Below are 18,911 nucleotides of genomic sequence, written 5' to 3'. Positions count from 1 at the left end.
GCCTTTCCCGGGGAATTGAAGGCAGGATGTCTAGTAACGTGTACAGTCATTTTATCCATTGTGTAAAGGATGTGAAAGTTCCGTGTAGGAACGGACGTTTAGACTGATTGACTTTCTTGATGGACGAGCTCACAGGGATCACTGTCGGCCACACTGCCCGGCTTTCCCTACCTCTACATAGTGCTTCCAATGTTGCTTATAGGGGCGAGATACGAGCTAATCTCTGAAGTCATACGTCTTATTGTCAGTACCAGCAAATGAGAGCTTACAATGGCTTTCCTGCCAACATAGGCCAATGTTTTAGGCTATTTATTTATTTTTTTTCTCTTTTATTTAATTCACTGTTATGGAACTCTTAGTAAACTTTCTGCAATGGATAAGTGTGATTTAAAAAAAAAAAAATAGATCTCAAGCTGGAGGACCAAATAATGTATTCCCTCACGTTCCCTGTGGGGGCACTGCAGAGAAATTAAATGCTTATTGTTAGGTTCCCTTATGGTTGCAACTGACTGCTGAGGGTCAATGCATCAAGACACACTGAAAAAAAAATGTAAATATTATTGAAAGAGAAATGGAATAATTCATCTTTATATTCTCTTTCTCTTGTTTTCTGTAGCAGAGAACCACTGGAAGCAAGAAGGAGGTCATTGAACTGACAGATGATAATTTTGACAGACTAGTATTGAACGGCGATGACGTTTGGCTTGTTGAATTCTTCGCTCCGTGGTGCGGCCACTGTAAGAAGTAAGTGTACACTGGAAGCTCTGGTATACAGGTCACGTTAACCCCTTCACGACCTATGACGTATAGGTACGTCATCGGTCGCCTCCCTCTGTTTGATGCGGGCTCCGGCGCCGAGCCCGCATGTTTTCCTGCACTTAACAGCTGATATGATCTGAAAAATAAAAATATTAATAGATCAAGGGGATCTGAATTGTCTAGGTTTAGGGTACGTTCACACAGGACTTTTTTGCTGCTTTTTTTTTGCTGCTTTTTTTTATGCTAATTTTCAGCTGTTTATAGGTGCGTTTTTGGTGCGTTTTTTGGGTGCGTTTTTTGTGCGTTTTTGGTGCGTTTTTTTTCATGCTTTTTTTGTGGTATATGGTGAATCAAACATGTTTGATGACTACACCAAAGACACTCAGTTAGTACTCAAGCACGCAGGTATTTACCTACTACCTGGTCATTTAATTTGTTAGAAAAGGACACCTCACAATGGCTCTTCACACCTGACAATGGCTCACAATGGCTCTTCACACCTCACTACCAGGAACTCCCTCACAATAGATCACAATCAGGACACCTCACAATGGCTCTTCACACCTCACAATGGCTCACAATGGCTCTTCACACCTCACTAACCACACCCCTAAGCTCTTGGCTGTGAGATCCCTTCCTGCTGGCCATGATTTTCTGCACAAAAAAAGCAGCAAATAATGCTACATGCGTTTTTTCAGCGTTTTTGCAGCGTTTTTTTCATCACCCATTCAAGTCAATGGGTGAAAAAACGCTGCAAAAACGCAGCAAAAACGCTGAAAGAAGTGACATGCCCTATGTCCAAAAAAAGCAGCAAAGCAGAAAAAACTGATCAAACAAAAAACCAACGTGTGTGCATGAGATTTCTGAAATCTCATAGGCTTTACTGGTACTGTAAAAAGCAGCTGAAAATTAGCATAAAAAAAAGCAGCAAAAAAAAGCAGCAAAAAAGTCCTGTGTGAACGTACCCTTAGACTGTCCTCAGAAAAAAAACAAATATTCAAGTAGATCAATCTGAGGACGAAAAGATCAATTTGCCAAATAAATCTTTATTTTATTCTTCAGGAAAGAAGATCTTCGACCAGACATACAAAAAGCCAACGTTTCGGCCACAAATGGCCTTTTACACGGCAATTTATCTATAAACATATCACAATAAACAAAATTAAAATTAAATAAGTATCACATCACATATATTTCATGGTCGAAATAACAAATCAGAAGTCAACTCATACAGACTTGTGTTTCCATTAATGAATATATTCCAAATAATAGTCAAAATAATAATCAATGGGGATATTCTCCTGAAATCATCATCTTGGTAATAGTAATCCTATCTGTTCTATTAATGAAGGGAAAACGAAATAAGGAAAAAACATAATATACTGCAAATCCATATAGCTATCATAAGAGGATAGGAAAATAATCCAGAGTAAATCAGAGTAAGTCCAGTGGATGTCCAAAGAGGGAGTAAAGTCCATGATTACCTGTATGTCGATCTGGGAGATAGTGCTGAAACGATAACATAGAATATGTAACCATAAGTGAATGAGACAAAAGGTGATCTGGTGAGATAGGTACAGAAAGAGCAATAAACATACCTGAGATTAGGAAATATATGGTATAGGGCAACCCGGATACAGCCGGCAAGGTGCGTGGTGTGCTATGGAGCTGGCGCGGCGCCTATTTATGGCGTCAGTAATCAGAGCAGCCGGAAGAAGGGAAAACCGCTAATTATTTTGACTATTATTTGGAATATATTCATTAATGGAAACACAAGTCTGTATGAGTTGACTTCTGATTTGTTATTTCGACCATGAAATATATGTGATGTGATACTTATTTAATTTTAATTTTGTTTATTGTGATATGTTTATAGATAAATTGCCGTGTAAAAGGCCATTTTTGGCCGAAACGTTGGCTTTTTGTATGTCTGGTCGAAGATCTTCTTTCCTGAAGAATAAAATAAAGATTTATTTGGCAAATTGATCTTTTCGTCCTCAGATTGATCTACCTGAAAAATAAAAAGTTATGGCTCTGAGAAGAAAAGGAGTGAAAAAAAACGGAGACCCAAAACTCCTAAGATCGTGAAAGGGTTAATGGGGTTAGTACAGCTGTTAGGGGCACATGACAGCTGATCAAATCATCTGTGGTGTCGGAAAACATGCAATTACATTGGAGGGGGGACACTAGGGAGACTCTTGCCTTGTCTAAACACACGTAGATGCTGCAGCCGCTTATGGCCGCGGTATCTAAGGGGTTTGATCTTGATTTGATGTTCTCTCCCCGGTGGTTGTTGCAGCGGAATATCAGTTATGTGCAGTATAAAAAAAGTGCCCTAAACAGATAAGCTGGTAGAGTTTGAGAGATTTATTTATTTTATTGTGGAAGCAATCATAGTTTTTGTAAGTCATTGATCTGAGCGTTATATTGAAGAATATGCCGTGTTCTATCTGCCCTCAGCTTGGAGCCGGAGTGGGCCGCTGCAGCCTCCGAAGTTGCCGAACAAACCAAAGGCAAAGTGAAGCTGGGCGCAGTTGATGCCACGGTGCACCAAGGACTAGCCAGCCGCTATGGGGTGAGTAGTGACCTATATAACCTACGTGTAACCGGATCGCCAGGTGCCGGCACTGACGCTGGGCTATAAATGAGATCGCTGTGACTTCACTGTGTGCAGGGACTGGTGCCCGTACCGGCACTGATAATGAGGTATAATATCAGAAATCGCTGTGACTTCACTGTATACAGGGGCCGGTGCCTTTTTTGTTTTTCCTCCATACTATAATCTGTAGTAATGACTAGCGTTGAGCGAATTTGTTCGGGTCCCAGCTTATTCGGCAAGCTATAGCGCTTACCGAATAAGCTGCAGAGGGAACCCGGATACATGGAGCGCGCCGGCTGATCGGCACCGCAGCTGCATGTGTCGCGGCTGTGTGACAGTCACAACACATGTATGGAGAGGCTGCGTGTTGGGCTCTCCATTCGTGTGCTATGACTGTGACACAGCCGCGACACATGCAGCTGCAGTGCCGATCAGCCGGCGCGCTCCATGTATCCGGGTTCCCTCTGCAGCTTATTCAGTAAGCATTATAGCTTGCCAAATAAGCGGAGACCCGGACATATTCGCTCAGCTCTAGTAATGACCACAACTGAACTGTCTGCTCTTTATCCATTAAGTACTGTTGTATCTACGACCTATGAGGGATTATTGTACATCCTGTGTCTTTTTTTTTTTTTTTTTTTTAAATCTAAGAAATCCTTAGAAATCACTAATGTGACCACTCACCTTGGTGAAATTGAAAGCCTTTCACTCAAATCCTATAGGACAGTGAGGTCATTCTGCCCCTTTCCTCACAACAAATTTAAATTGCTTTTGGGGTACATAACAATCTAATATGTCCAGGAACTGTTCCTGTTCTCCTGCTTTGTAACTAGCTCTCCACTCTTTCAGTAGGTGGGGTTCCTGTTCATCAGTATTCTGTCAGCACTATAGGAGCTGGAACTTCCTTTCTCCTCACTTTCCCGTGGGTATTGCTTCTGTCATTGTCCACTGACTTACCTGTCCTTAGCTGAAAGTATACCTCTCTATTATGCCTTTATTCAGTTTGATAGTGAGGAGAGCAGAAGCAGAGACACAAAAGACCCTTCTCCACTTCCTGTCGACATCTCTGCTTTTAGAGACAGATTACACTTGACAGCAGGCAGCAAACCGCAAATTCTACAAAACTGAGATACCTAGGGGCCGGCACTTTGGATTGAGATTTCAGGCCGAAAATGTAATAACCTTGCAGCAGAACAACAAAAGATTTGTAGCAGTAATTGCAGCAAAAGGTTCTACAAAGTATTGAGTCAGGGGGGCTGAATACAAATGCACGTCACAATTTTAAGCTTTACATTTTTAAAATATAATTAGAAAAACAAGTATCCTTTTCTTTACACTTCACAAATACTTGTTAATTTTGTGTTTTATATATCACATAAAATCCCATTAAGATATATATGTTTGTGGGTATAAAGTGAAAAAATTTGGAAAAGTTTGCGGGGTATGAACACTTCTTCAAGGCCCTGTATATTGGGGAATTGCATTAATAATTAAATTCTATCGGACCATGTTCTCCTCTACAGTAAAGGGTTCGGCAGTGACGGATAAGTGTCTGTAGCGCCCCATCAGCTTCAGGCGCAGCATCTGTAACGTTAATTCTTTTTCTTTTCAGATCAGAGGATTTCCCACCATTAAAATTTTCCCGAAAGGAGAGGAACCCATCGACTATGAGGGTGGACGGACGAGGGCGGATATCGTGGCTCGTGCCCTTGACTTGTTCTCTGAGAACGCTCCTCCCCCGGAAATCTTGGAGGTTGGTTTTCTTCATTTTTGCCTATTTGTGAGCAGAGGCGGTGGCAGAGGTTCCAGGCAGCTACTTTATCCTGCGACATGGTTTGGCCAAGCCGATCATCCATGCCGCTAATCCGACCCGTAAGGAGCCCACCGTTGTCCGGGGGCAGGAAAACTCTGTGACCTTCCTCTACGTCCTCCCATGTTCCCGGACGTGGATGATGAACTCTCACACTTTTTTCTTTGACAGATGCTGAATGAAGCCCTCGTGAAGAAGACCTGCGAGGAACACCAGCTCTGCATCGTCGCTGTCCTGCCTCATATCCTGGACACAGGTGACACCACCCTGCACATTGTCGGACTAATCGGAGGGGTAGTGGTTGGCATCGCTTGGCCTTCGCCCTCGTTGACGTGGACAGGACCTCATTTGTTTTCCTTTTTTCTTGCAGGAGCATCTGGAAGGAATGCCTATTTGGAAGTCATGCTGAAAATGGCTGATAAGTACAAGAAGAAGATATGGGGGTGAGTCCGCCTGCAGCCGCCATGGAGCTTTATTGTGGTTTACTCAAATGTCACCCCCAAGACGTCATTTTTTAACCCCCTTCCTGACATAGGGCATACACATACTTAGGTGAACTGGACGTCTTTTGGAGATCGTGATTTAAAAAAAATAAATAAATAAATTTGTATATTGCAGTATGTAGTCAAGCAACCAAATCATTGCCGGGGACTAAAGTATAAGCAAAAAGTAATGGGAGTTTTTTTACATTTTTAAAAAAGTTTGGATCACCTCAATTTCCCAATGCAAAATTTAAAAAAAAAATAAAAAAATTTCTGCAGACGTCATAGTCCGTCCGATCTCCGAAAATATGAAATCCATTAACCCACACAGTAAACAGCATAAAAAAAATGCTAAAATTGCTGTTTTTTTGTTCACCTTCCTTCCCTCCAAAAATGCCAGAAAAAGAAACCAGAGCATTGTACATAGCCAAGAATGAGCAATAAAAACTACAGCCCAGCGCTCTACAAATAAGCCCTCGCACAAATCCAGCGACGTGACTCATTTAAAAAAAAGAAAAATGCAGATATGGGAAAATGGCAACACGCATAATTTGTATTTTTTTTAAGTTTTGGTGGGGTTTTTTACCATGAAAATACTAATAAACAGTATGCATGTTTGCTATCGACACCATCATAACAACCTGGAGAGTCACGTTTTCAAATCCATATTTACCTCTCAATTTACCCTGTGAAAATCACTCCCACCAACCTCCCAAAAAAAACTGCAGAATTGTTCGGGGGTTTTTTTTCACTATTTCATGCTACATTGAATTTTCTTTATCTTTATCTTTTTTTCAATTTCCAGTTCATTACGTGGTAACTAGTGTTGAGCATTCCGATACCGCAAGTATCGGGTATCGGCCGATATTTGCTGTATCGGAATTCCGATACCGAGATCCGATACTTTTGTGGTATCGGGTATCGGTATCGAAACAACATTAATGTGTAAAAGATAAAATATTGCTATACTCACCTCTCTGACGCAGCCTGGACCTCACCAAGGGAACCGGCAGCGTTGTTTGCTTAAAATGCGCGCTTTTCCTTCCTTCCGTGACGTCACGGCTTCTGATTGGTCGCGTGCCGCCCATGTGGCCGCGACGCGACCAATCACAGCAAGCCGTGACGTAATTTTCAGGTCCTTCTAGGCATTCAGTATTTTAAAATTACGTTCCGGCTTTGTGATTGGTCGCGTCGCGGTCACATGGGCGACGCGACCAATCACAAGCCGTGACGTCACGGGAGGCAGGAGACGCACGCATTTTAAAATGCGCGCGTGTCCAGCCTCCCGTGACGTCACGGCTTGTGATTGGTCGCGTCGCCCATGTGGCCGCGACGCAACCAATCACAGCAAGCCGTGATGTAATTTCAGGTCCTTCAGGATTTTAAAATTACGTTCTGGCTTGTGATTGGTCGCGTCGCGGCCACATGGGCGGCACGCGACCAATCAGAAGCCGTGACGTCACGGAAGGAAGGAAAAGCGCGCATTTTAAGCAAACAACGCTGCCGGTTCCCTCGGTGAGGTGAGTATAGCAATATTTTTTTATTTTAATTCTTTCTTTTACACATTAATATGGTTCCCAGGGCCTGAAGGAGAGTTTCCTCTCCTTCAGACCCTGGGAACCATCAGGAATACCGTCCGATACTTGAGTCCCATTGACTTGTATTGGTATCGGGTATCGGTATCGGATTGGATCCGATACTTTGCCGGTATCGGCCGATACTTTCCGATACCGATACTTTCAAGTATCGGACGGTATCGCTCAACACTAGTGGTAACGTAAATGAATGAATGTTGTCATAGAAAAAAAACTTTTGGAAAATGGTGACACAAATAAAAATTTTATTTTTATGAATTTCTGAATTTTTTTTTTTTTAATTTTTTTACACCATTAAAAAAAAAAAACAACAACTAGGCATATCTGGTATCACCGCATTTATCCTGACCTGGAAAATCGTATTGCCTGGTCATTTTTATGGTACAATGAACAAAATAAAAACAATTGCAGGATTGGGGGTGGGGAGGGAGGTTGAAATTTGGTCAAACTTGGAATTTATTTCCCAGTACATCGCATGGTAAAATAAATGGTGGTCAGTCAGAAAGAACAACGTCCCTCAATAAACAAACCTCGTATATCTGTCAATTTAGAAGAATAAAAAATAAAGTTATGGAAAATCTCCATGTCGGGAAGGGGTTAAATCCCAGTTTCACATATAGATATTGGTGGATAGAGCTTAAACTTAGAAGCAATTTTGCTATTTACTGCTTGTAAAAAATGTCAGCCGCTTTTGAGATATTAACACTTTTTCTTTTGTTTACAGGCTCGTTGCCTTAGAGACCGACCTCTGCTGCTGGACAACAGAACATGAGCAGTGTTTACAAGCTCTTTTCTATTGAGCTTGTAAGGACTGTATTTTTTTTTTTTTTCTTTAAGCTGACAAGGATCACTAGATTGAGCTGTTGCCTCCTAATCCTGGCTAGTTTCAGCGCAGTGCCTGGATGCTAAGCAGCAGTAGTGGTCGGTCTCCTTGGCAACGAGCTGTAAACAAAAATGCTAGTATCTCAAGAACGGCTGCAAATTTTAATAAGCAGTAAATTGCAAAAGTGTTTGCTTTTACCAGCACTATCTGACCGATATCCAGTCCTGAAAATGGGAATAACCCTTTTACATCTCAGCAGCTGATGTTGTGCTTTGGAAAAACAAGGGAATATTTTTCTGCAGACCATATTGGATCGGTTTGCAGCTATTGAACAGCTGCCACGGTGTCATGATCTCTGCAAGCAGAGATCATAGCAAGCCTATAGAGGGACAAGCTCTCGGAAGATGGAACTATACTGACCATGAACTAAGCCTGCCGCGCAACTAGAAATAGCCAGGTAGCATTTCCTATTTATTGCTAGATGCCCAGCTCTGGCCTAAGACCTAAATAGCTAGCAGAGGGAAATATAAGACCTGGCTCACCTCTAGAGAAATATTTCAAAAGCAGACAGTAGCCCCCCACATATAATGACGGTGAGTTCAGATGAAACAACAAACGCAGCAGGAAAATAGTCTTAGCAAATTTGAGGTCCGCTTACTAGATAGCAGAAGACAGATAGTATACTTTCATGGTCAGCAGAAAAACACTAACAAAACACCATCCAGAGATTACCTTAAACTCTGGCATTAACTCATAACACCAGAGTAGCAATCCCTGATCAACGAGAGCTTTCCAGACACAGTAACAAAACTTCAGCTGTGAACTGGAACAAATAGGCAAACGAAACATGGACAACAGTCCAACTTATCTAGTAGTTGTCAGAAGCAGGAACAAGCACTGAGAGGCATCAGATAACATTGTTGACCGGCAAGAAACCACCAGAGAAATGAGCTTAAATAGCGACACCCACTACTGATGGAACCAGGTGAAACAGGAAAGAGGATGACAAGTCCAATTCCACAAGCGGCCACCGGGGGAGCCCAGAATCCAAATTCACAACAGTACCCCCCCCTCAAGGAGGGGGCACCGAACCCTAACCAGATCCACCAGGGCGACCAGGATGAGCCCTATGGAAGGCACGAACAAGATCAGAAGCATGAACATCAGATGCATTGACCCAAGAATTATCCTCCTGGCCGTAACCCTTCCAGTTGACCAGATACTGGAGTCTCCGTCTGGAAACACGAGAGTCCAAAATCTTCTCCACAACGTACTCCAACTCACCCTCAACCAACACCGGAGCAGGAGGCTCAACTGAAGGTACAACAGGCACCTCATACCTGCGCAATAACGACCGATGAAAAACGTTATGAATGGAAAAGGACGCAGGGAGGTCCAAACGGAAAGAAACAGGATTAAGAATCTCCAATATTCTATAAGGGCCGATGAACCGAGGTTTAAACTTAGGAGAAGAGACCCTCATAGGGACAAAACGAGAAGACAACCAGACCAAATCTCCAACACAAAGCCGAGAACCAACACGACGATGACGGTTGGCAAAACGCTGAGTCTTCTCCTGGGACAACTTCAAATTGTCCATAACCTGCCCCCAGATGTGATGCAATCTCTCCACCACCGCATCCACTCCAGGACAATCCGAGGATTCCACCTGACCGGAGGAAAATCGAGGGTGAAACCCCGAATTACAGAAAAACGGGGACACCAAGGTGGAAGAGCTGGCCCGATTATTGAGGGCGAACTCTGCCAATGGCAAAAAAGCAACCCAATCATCCTGGTCAGCAGAGACAAAACACCTCAGATATGTCTCCAGGGTCTGATTAGTCCGCTCGGTCTGGCCATTAGTCTGAGGGTGAAAAGCAGATGAAAAAGACAAATCTATGCCCATCCTAGCACAGAATGCCCGCCAAAATCTAGACACAAATTGGGTACCTCTGTCAGAAACAATATTCTCAGGAATACCGTGCAATCGGACAACATTCTGAAAAAACAGAGGAACCAACTCAGAAGAAGAAGGCAACTTGGGCAGAGGAACCAAATGGACCATTTTAGAGAAACGGTCACAGACCACCCAGATGACAGACATCTTCTGGGAAACAGGCAGATCTGAAATAAAATCCATCGAGATGTGTGTCCAAGGCCTCTTAGGAATAGGCAAGGGCAACAGCAGTCCGCTAGCCCGAGAACTACAAGACTTGGCCCGAGCACAAATGTCACATGACTGCACAAAGACTCGCACATCTCGTGACAGGGAAGGCCACCAGAAGGATCTTGCCACCAAATCCCTGGTACCAAAAATTCCGGGATGACCTGCCAATGCAGAAGAATGTACCTCAGAGATGACTCTACTGGTCCAATCATCCGGAACAAACAGTCTATCAGGCGGACAACGATCCGGTCTATCCGCCTGAAACTCTTGCAAGGACCGCCGCAGATCAGGAGAAACGGCCGACAAAATTACTCCCTCCCTAAGGATACCTGTGGGTTCAGTATTACCAGGAGAGTCCGGGTCAAAACTCCTAGAAAGGGCATCTGCCTTAACATTCTTAGAACCCGGTAGGTATGACACCACAAAATTAAAGCGAGAAAAAAATAAAGACCAGCGCGCCTGTCTAGGATTCAGGCGCCTGGCAGTCTCAAGATAAATCAAATTTTTGTGGTCAGTCAATACCACCACCTGATGCTTAGCCCCCTCTAGCCAATGGCGCCACTCCTCAAACGCCCACTTCATGGCCAAAAGCTCCCTATTCCCAACATCATAATTCCGCTCTGCGGGCGAAAATTTGCGAGAAAAGAAGGCACAAGGTCTAATGACGGAGCAGTCGGAACCTTTCTGCGACAACACTGCCCCAGCTCCGATCTCCGAAGCGTCAACCTCAACCTGAAAAGGCAGATTCACATCAGGCTGACGTAACACAGGGGCAGAGGCAAAACGGTGCTTAAGCTCCTGAAAGGCCTCTACAGCATGAGGGGACCAATTAGCAACATCAGCGCCATGTCTGGTCAAATCAGTCAGTGGTTTAACGACATCCGAAAAACCAGCAATAAATCGGCGGTAAAAGTTGGCAAAGCCCAAAAATCTCTGAAGACCCTTAAGAGAGGAGGGCTGAGTCCAGTCACAAATAGCTTGCACCTTGACGGGATCCATCTCAATGGAAGAGGGAGAAAAAATATACCCCAAAAAGGAAATTTTCTGGACCCCAAAAACGCACTTAGACCCCTTCACACATAAAGAATTAGACCGCAGAACCTGAAAAACTCTCCTGACCTGCTGGACATGAGAGTCCCAGTCATCAGAAAAAATCAGAATATCATCCAGATATATTATCATAAATTTATCCAGAAAATCGCGGAAAATATCATGCATAAAAGACTGGAAAACTGAAGGGGCATTAGAAAGACCAAAAGGCATGACCAAATACTCAAAGTGGCCCTCGGGCGTATTAAATGCGGTCTTCCACTCATCCCCCTGCCTGATCCGCACCAAATTATACGCCCCACGAAGATCAATTTTAGAGAACCACTTAGCACCCTCTATACGAGCAAACAAATCAGTCAGCAATGGCAATGGGTATTGGTACTTAACAGTGATCTTATTCAGAAGCCGATAATCAATACATGGTCTCAAAGAGCCGTCCTTTTTTGAGACAAAAAAAAACCCAGCTCCCAAGGGAGAAGAAGATGGACGAATATGTCCCTTTTCCAAAGACTCCTTTATATATTCCCGCATAGCAGCATGTTCCGGCACGGACAAATTAAACAAACGACCCTTTGGATATTTGCAACCCGGTATCAAATCTATGGCACAATCGCACTCACGGTGCGGAGGTAACGACCCAAGCTTGGGTTCGTCAAAGACGTCTTGATAATCTGAGAGGAACTCAGGGACTTCAGAGGGAATGGACGACGAAATAGAAACCAAAGGTAAGTCCCCATGAATACCCTTACATCCCCAGCTCAACACAGACATTGCTCTCCAGTCCAAGACTGGATTGTGAGACTGCAACCATGGCAATCCCAGTACCAAATCGTCATGTAAATTATACAGCACCAGGAAACGAATAATCTCCTGGTGATCCGGATTGATACGCATGGTTACTTGTGTCCAGTATTGTGGTTTATTATTAGCCAATGGGGTGGAGTCAATCCCCTTCAGAGGAATAAGAGTCTCCAAAGGCTCTAAATCAAAACCACAACGATTGGCAAAGGACCAATCCATAAGACTCAGAGCGGCGCCAGAGTCAACATAGGCGTCCGTGGCAATGGATGACAAAGAGCAAATCAGGGTTACAGACAAAATAAATTTAGACTGAATGGTGCCAATGGAAACAGACTTATCAAGCTTCTTTGTACGCCTAGAGCATGCTGATATAACATGAGTAGAATCCCCACAATAGAAGCACAATCCATTCTTCCGTCTAAAATTCTGTCGCTCGCTCCTGGACAGAATTCTATCACACTGCATACTTTCTGGCGTCTTTTCCATAGACACCGCCAGATGGTGCACCGGTTTGCGCTCCCGCAGACGCCTATCAATCTGAATAGCCATTGTCATGGACTCATTCAGACCTGCAGGCACAGGGAACCCCACCATAACATCCTTAACGGCATCAGAGAGACCTTCTCTGAAAGTTGCCGCCAAGGCGCACTCATTCCACTGAGTAAGCACAGACCATTTACGGAATTTTTGGCAGTAAACCTCAGCTTCGTCTTGCCCCTGAGATAGTGCCATCAAAGTTTTTTCTGCCTGAAGTTCCAAATGAGGTTCCTCATAAAGCAAGCCCAAGGCCAGAAAAAACGCATCCACATCGCGCAACGCAGGATCCCCTGCTGGCAATGAGAAGGCCCAATCTTGAGGGTCACCCCTGAGCAAGGAAATCACAATCCTAACCTGCAGAGCAGGGTCTCCAGCTGAACGAGACTTCAGGGACAAATAAAGCTTACAATTATTTCGGAAATTCTGGAAGCTAGCTCTATTCCCTGTGAAGAACTCCGGCAAAGGAATTCTCGGCTCAGATACTGGAGCATGTACCACAAAATCTTGTAAATTTTGTACTTTCGTGATGAGATTATTCAAACCCGCAGTTACACTCTGAAGATCCATTATTGTCAGGTGCACACAGAGCCATACAGAGATGAGGAGGAGAGAGAGAAAAAAGACTGCAGCAAGGCAAACTGAAGGGAAAAAAAAAAAAAAAATACCAGCAGACTTCTTATAACTCTCCTTTCTCAACCTGGGTCTTTAACACTTTATTGGCCGGTCAAACTGTCATGATCTCTGCAAGCAGAGATCATAGCAAGCCTATAGAGGGACAAGCTCTCGGAAGATGGAACTATACTGACCATGAACTAAGCCTGCCGCGCAACTAGAAATAGCCAGGTAGCATTTCCTATTTATTGCTAGATGCCCAGCTCTGGCCTAAGACCTAAATAGCTAGCAGAGGGAAATATAAGACCTGGCTCACCTCTAGAGAAATATTTCAAAAGCAGACAGTAGCCCCCCACATATAATGACGGTGAGTTCAGATGAAACAACAAACGCAGCAGGAAAATAGTCTTAGCAAATTTGAGGTCCGCTTACTAGATAGCAGAAGACAGATAGTATACTTTCATGGTCAGCAGAAAAACACTAACAAAACACCATCCAGAGATTACCTTAAACTCTGGCATTAACTCATAACGCCAGAGTAGCAATCCCTGATCAACGAGAGCTTTCCAGACACAGTAACAAAACTTCAGCTGTGAACTGGAACAAATAGGCAAAACGAAACATGGACAAAAGTCCAACTTATCTAGTAGTTGTCTAGAAGCAGGAACAAGCACTGAGAGGCATCAGATAACATTGTTGACCGGCAAGAAACCACCAGAGAAATGAGCTTAAATAGCGACACCCACTACTGATGGAACCAGGTGAAACAGGAAAGAGGATGACAAGTCCAATTCCACAAGCGGCCACCGGGGGAGCCCAGAATCCAAATTCACAACACCACGGTGTACGGACGTCTAATAGTGCCATGTATTGTTACAGATGGCTCTGGACAGAAGCCGGTGCCCAGCTGGATCTGGAGACCGCTCTTGGCATCGGCGGCTTTGGTTATCCGGCCATGGCTGCTATTAATGCACGAAAGATGAAGTTTGCACTTCTGAAGGGCTCGTTCAGCGAGCAGGGAATCAACGAGTTCTTACGGTAAGAGTAAATTGTGTCTCGTGGGTGGATGTCACTTCTGAGCTTTTCAGAGCGATATCCATAAAGAATTCTGCGACGTTCTGGTTATATTTGACCTCCATGTTTATTCAGATTTGCTTTTCCCTCTGTGTTTGCAGAGAGCTCTCGTTTGGCCGCGGCTCCACTTCTCCAGTTGGCGGTGGCGCCATTCCCAAGATTAACTCCGTCGAGGCTTGGGATGGGAAGGATGGAGAGGTAAGAACACATCCAATTCTGGTTATTAAAGGGTTTGTCCGGGACTTCTATATGGATGACCTACCCATAGGACAATGGTGGGGGTCTGACACCCGGCACCCCCCATCAATCTGCTCCTGCAGTTGCCATAAATGTATGGGGTGAAACACAGCCACCCTGTACATTGTTTAGTGCTCGCTGTCGGCCGGCATTGTATCGTATCTCGTATTCATAGTGGATAGGTCATCAATATATAAGTCCCAGACAACCCCTTTTAAAGGGAAACTCAGGAGGTTTTTGCTATGTCAGCTTAGAGCAGCATGATGTAAGGGCTGAGACCCTGATTCCAGCGATGTGTCGCTTGCTGGTCTGCATGCTGTCATTTTGATACAATCGCAGTTTTCTCTGCTGCTAATTTAGCAGTTCTCAGAATGCTGATCCCTCTATAGCCCGCCCACACCCCTGATTGGCAGAAAGCGAATCAGTGATGGGGGCGTGGTTGGACTAGGAGGCACAAGACCTCTAGTCCTGCAGTGATAATCTCCTACTGATAAAAGACTTAGGGTACCGTCTCACAGTGGCACTTATGTCGCTACGACTGTACGATCCGTGACGTTCCAGTGATATCCATACGATATCGCTGTGTCTGACACGCAGCAGCGATCAGGGACCCTGCTGAGAATCGTACGTCGTAGCAGATCGTTTGGAACTTTATTTCGTCGCTGGATCTCCCGCTGTCATCGTTGGATCGGTGTGTGTGACACCGATCCAACGATGCGTTCGCTTGTAACCAGGGTAAACATCGGGTTACTAAGCCCAGGGCCGCGCTTAGTAACCCGATGTTTACCCTGGTTACCATCGTAAATGTAAAAAAAAACAAACAGTACATACTCACATTCCGGTGTCCGTCAGGTCCCTTGCCGTCTGCTTCCCGCACTGACTGACTGACTGCCGGCCGTAAAGTGAAAGCAGAGCGCAGCGGTGACGTCACCGCTGTGCTCTGCTTTCACTTTACGGCCGGCAGTCAGTCAGTGCGGGAAGCAGACGGCAAGGGACCTGACGGACACCGGAATGTGAGTATGTACTGTTTTTTTTTTTTGGTTTTTTTTTTGGTAACCAGGGTAAACATCGGGTTACTAAGCGTGGCCCTGCGCTTAGTAACCCGATGTTTACCCTGGTTACCCGGGGACTTCAGCATCGTTGGTCGCTGGAGAGCTGTCTGTGTGACCGCTCCCAGGGGCGACCACACAACGACTTACCAACGATCACGGCCAGGTCGTATCGCTGGTCGTGATCGTTGGTAAATTGTTTTGTGAGACGGTACCCTTATTCTATTGAGACAACAACACACAGCCCAGTAAGTGACACATCCCTGGAATCAAGATCTGAGCCCCAACATCATGCTGCTCTCAGATTACATAGAAGAAAAACTGCTGACTGAACATCACCCAAATTGAGTTTCTTGCCAATGCCTTAAAGGGGCTCTCTGGGTGTCTGATATTAATAACCTATACTCATGTCCTCAATAATAGATCAGCAGGTGGTCCGACACCTGGTACCTCCATCAGTCAGCGGCTAGCCATTGCAGTGATGGCCAGATATAAACCTTGAGCACTGTGCTGTCATCCATATCTTGTGCCCAGAGAACCTCTTTAATAAATCCATCCTACATTTGTTTTGTTTTTTTGTTTTTTTTCTGCAGCTTCCGGTCGAGGACGACATTGATCTCAGCGATGTAGACCTTGACGACATGGAGAAAGACGAACTGTGAAAAGAAGCAGCACATGCCTCCATGTCGTATCGTTACATCCCCCCTCTCGGAGGAACGTTCTAGATGGTGGGGTGGACGTCACCCGTCCAGAACGCTGGGGTGGCAGCTGCAATGACTTTTATGTGTGCACTCGGAGAGAAGGTTTTCAATTCTACCAATGGACAGTTCCTCTCGGGAGAACACTGAAAAAAATTCTATGAATTGTCGTAACAGTGATGACTTCTGTTGTTTGCTCTTTAGATTTTTGTTTTCCATTTTTATTTTTGGGGTCTGGGGTTGTGGTGTTTGCAGACTGAAGGAATTACACCCTATTTGGCTTTTTTGGCCAGTTAAAAACTGTCACCCAGATCGTCTTCTTGGCCGATGCTGCAAATATTGTTTTGTTTAATGTATTTTATGTTTTGGGTATTTTCATTGGCAAATTGATCAGCTTGACTCAGTTTCTGAATAAAATATTTTTTGACACTTGGTGTTTTTATTGGTTGATTTGTGTTATATCTTTCTGGAAAAGTAGCTTTCATATCATAATTTGTAATGTATATTTTTTTTAGCAGGGTTTTTGTATTTTTGTGTTCTGGAGGTACAAAATCAAATATATTCTACTTTTCTCGATAATGGCATAGGGGTATACAGGACCATGGGTGTACGCTCTGCCACAATATGGCTCCACATATGATCGAAAAGTTTTGACTCCACTTGGTGGGTTCCATCTTCTCCTACGACACTAGGCAGCTCCGTTTTAGTGTCTGTAGGAGGCAGACACGATCTGTATCAGATCTTCTACACGTTTTCTTTCTGTCTTCAGTTGGTGCAGATGTACCCTGTCTTAGGATAGCATCCCAGGAAGGACACGTTTACAGCTCGTTTGGCTGTTTTTTGCACTTTTTTGGCCAATTTCCCTGGCACCATCCACTGGGGCCTTCAACAATCCCATGGTGACCCTTGGTAATCGCCTTCTCTGTGAACGGTGAGGCCTTTTTCCCAGCCTGTGGGCCTTCTCTAGTGATTACCACCATGGGGGTGCTGTGCGGCTGTGGAGTCTTAACTAATCGAGGCATGGTCTTTACTTCTGGCTAGGCCGCAACTTCCATTTCACTGTCTGTGATGGCCTGTTATCTCCCGTCTCAAAGGGATTCGAAGAACGGGCTTTCTCTCCCTTCATGTGCTTTTCTCACTATTTTTTTGGGGAGAGGGCTTTCTTTTTTTTAAGCTTTGTCCTTCCTGGAGTCAAAGCTGTCTCTCCACTCCTACAGGCATCTTTTCTGTGTCACTTTCTAGTCACAAGTCTCAAGTAGCTTGCCGATATAATATCAAGCTGCTCAGCGCCATTTGATGGAAACAAATCCTCTGTTTAACTGCTCCTGCACTTTGCTTGCTACCAGTAGGTGCCTTTCTTTGGTATATTTTCTTTTTTTTTTTCCAGCTCCTATGTTCTCTTCCCTGGAAGACTCCCCAGGCAGCCCCTGGTTACATACTTGCATTGCAACAAACACCTTGCCATGTGGTGAGCCAGGTTCCCTCTGCGAGTTTCTTAGACCTCCTGCCCACTCTGGAACCAATGTCCCCCGAATGGGTCAGGTCTATCACACAGACCTCTCCCAATCCATGGTTGTTCCCCTGGTGCGCTTGCCAGCCAGGCTCGCACGTGAGCCTTTTCTTACACAATCACTGCCCTGAGCTTGTGGAATCCACCTCACCCCACAGACCTTCTCACAAGACACAAAGGATCCCTTCCAACAGATCTTCAGTATCCTGGGACAGAGCCCCAGCAGATGACGCCGCTTCACCCCCTGCCCAGACTCAATTCTTGGGGGACTCCTCTGACTCTGAATATGAGCAGAATTCAACGTTTACCTCAGCCATGGAGGAGCTTCTTCAGGCGGTAAAATACATCGCACAAGTCAAGGACGAATCCGTCTCCTCTTCCTAGGAAGGAAACCGGCATTGTAAGCAGCAGATCACTTTTCCCTATGAAGACTTTGATGATCTTCCAGTGAAGGAATAGAAAAGCCCATATACAGTAGAGTTCCAAATAATAGCAGTGTGGTCAAAAACATGAATTAATCACAATCTTTACCCCAGTTTTTATTTCCAGCATTGGGAACATTGCACACTGTTTTCTAATTGAAAACATGAAGAGAAATGTATATAATTATTAACTACTTTACAGAAAAAAGCAAAAAATTACCATTGGGCCTTTCTAAAAAAAAAAATAGCAGTGTCTGCATGTGTCTTTACAATCTCACAATATGTACTATTTTGAGGATTTAGCATTCCTGTGAATCAGTAACCTAATAACATAATATTTAGGTTATTTTTTTTAGAACTGCTTCACATCTATGTTGCACAGAGTCACCAACTTCTGTCCGCTGTCACCTGTTATTCCAGCCCAGGATGCTTGGATTACATCCCACAATTTTTTGGCATTTGTTGGCTTTGCATCAGAAACGGCATTTTTGATGTCACCCCACAAGTGTTCTATCAGATTAAGGTCCGAGGACTGGGCTGGCCGCTCCATAACCTCAGTTTATTGGACTGGAACCAAGATTTTGCTCATTTACTGGTTGAAACCCCCATTTTAAGGGCATATCCTCTTCAGCGTAAGGCAACATGACCTCTTCAAGAATATATGCAATCTGCTCCATGACCCCTGG

General features: G+C 44.3%; 1 protein-coding gene across 2 annotated transcripts in view; it reads left to right on the top strand.

Annotated features, from left to right (window-relative positions):
* The window catches only part of PDIA6 (protein disulfide isomerase family A member 6), a 39,242-nt gene extending 22,520 nt beyond the window's left edge, over nucleotides 1-16,722 (top strand). For both annotated transcript variants that reach the window (XM_077291433.1, XM_077291432.1), the window contains 8 exons: nucleotides 617-744; nucleotides 3,220-3,334; nucleotides 4,971-5,111; nucleotides 5,340-5,424; nucleotides 5,539-5,611; nucleotides 14,115-14,273; nucleotides 14,411-14,507; nucleotides 16,189-16,722. In XM_077291433.1, the coding sequence (XP_077147548.1) occupies nucleotides 617-744; nucleotides 3,220-3,334; nucleotides 4,971-5,111; nucleotides 5,340-5,424; nucleotides 5,539-5,611; nucleotides 14,115-14,273; nucleotides 14,411-14,507; nucleotides 16,189-16,257 (867 nt within the window). In that variant the 3' untranslated portion in view covers nucleotides 16,258-16,722. The remainder of the gene's footprint in view (nucleotides 1-616; nucleotides 745-3,219; nucleotides 3,335-4,970; nucleotides 5,112-5,339; nucleotides 5,425-5,538; nucleotides 5,612-14,114; nucleotides 14,274-14,410; nucleotides 14,508-16,188) is intronic.
* Nucleotides 16,723-18,911: the final 2,189 nt, after the last annotated feature.

Source organism: Ranitomeya variabilis, chromosome 2 (genome assembly GCF_051348905.1).
Source record: "Ranitomeya variabilis isolate aRanVar5 chromosome 2, aRanVar5.hap1, whole genome shotgun sequence".
NCBI lineage: Eukaryota > Metazoa > Chordata > Amphibia > Anura > Dendrobatidae > Ranitomeya > Ranitomeya variabilis.
This window is presented reverse-complemented; position numbering and strand designations above follow the sequence as displayed.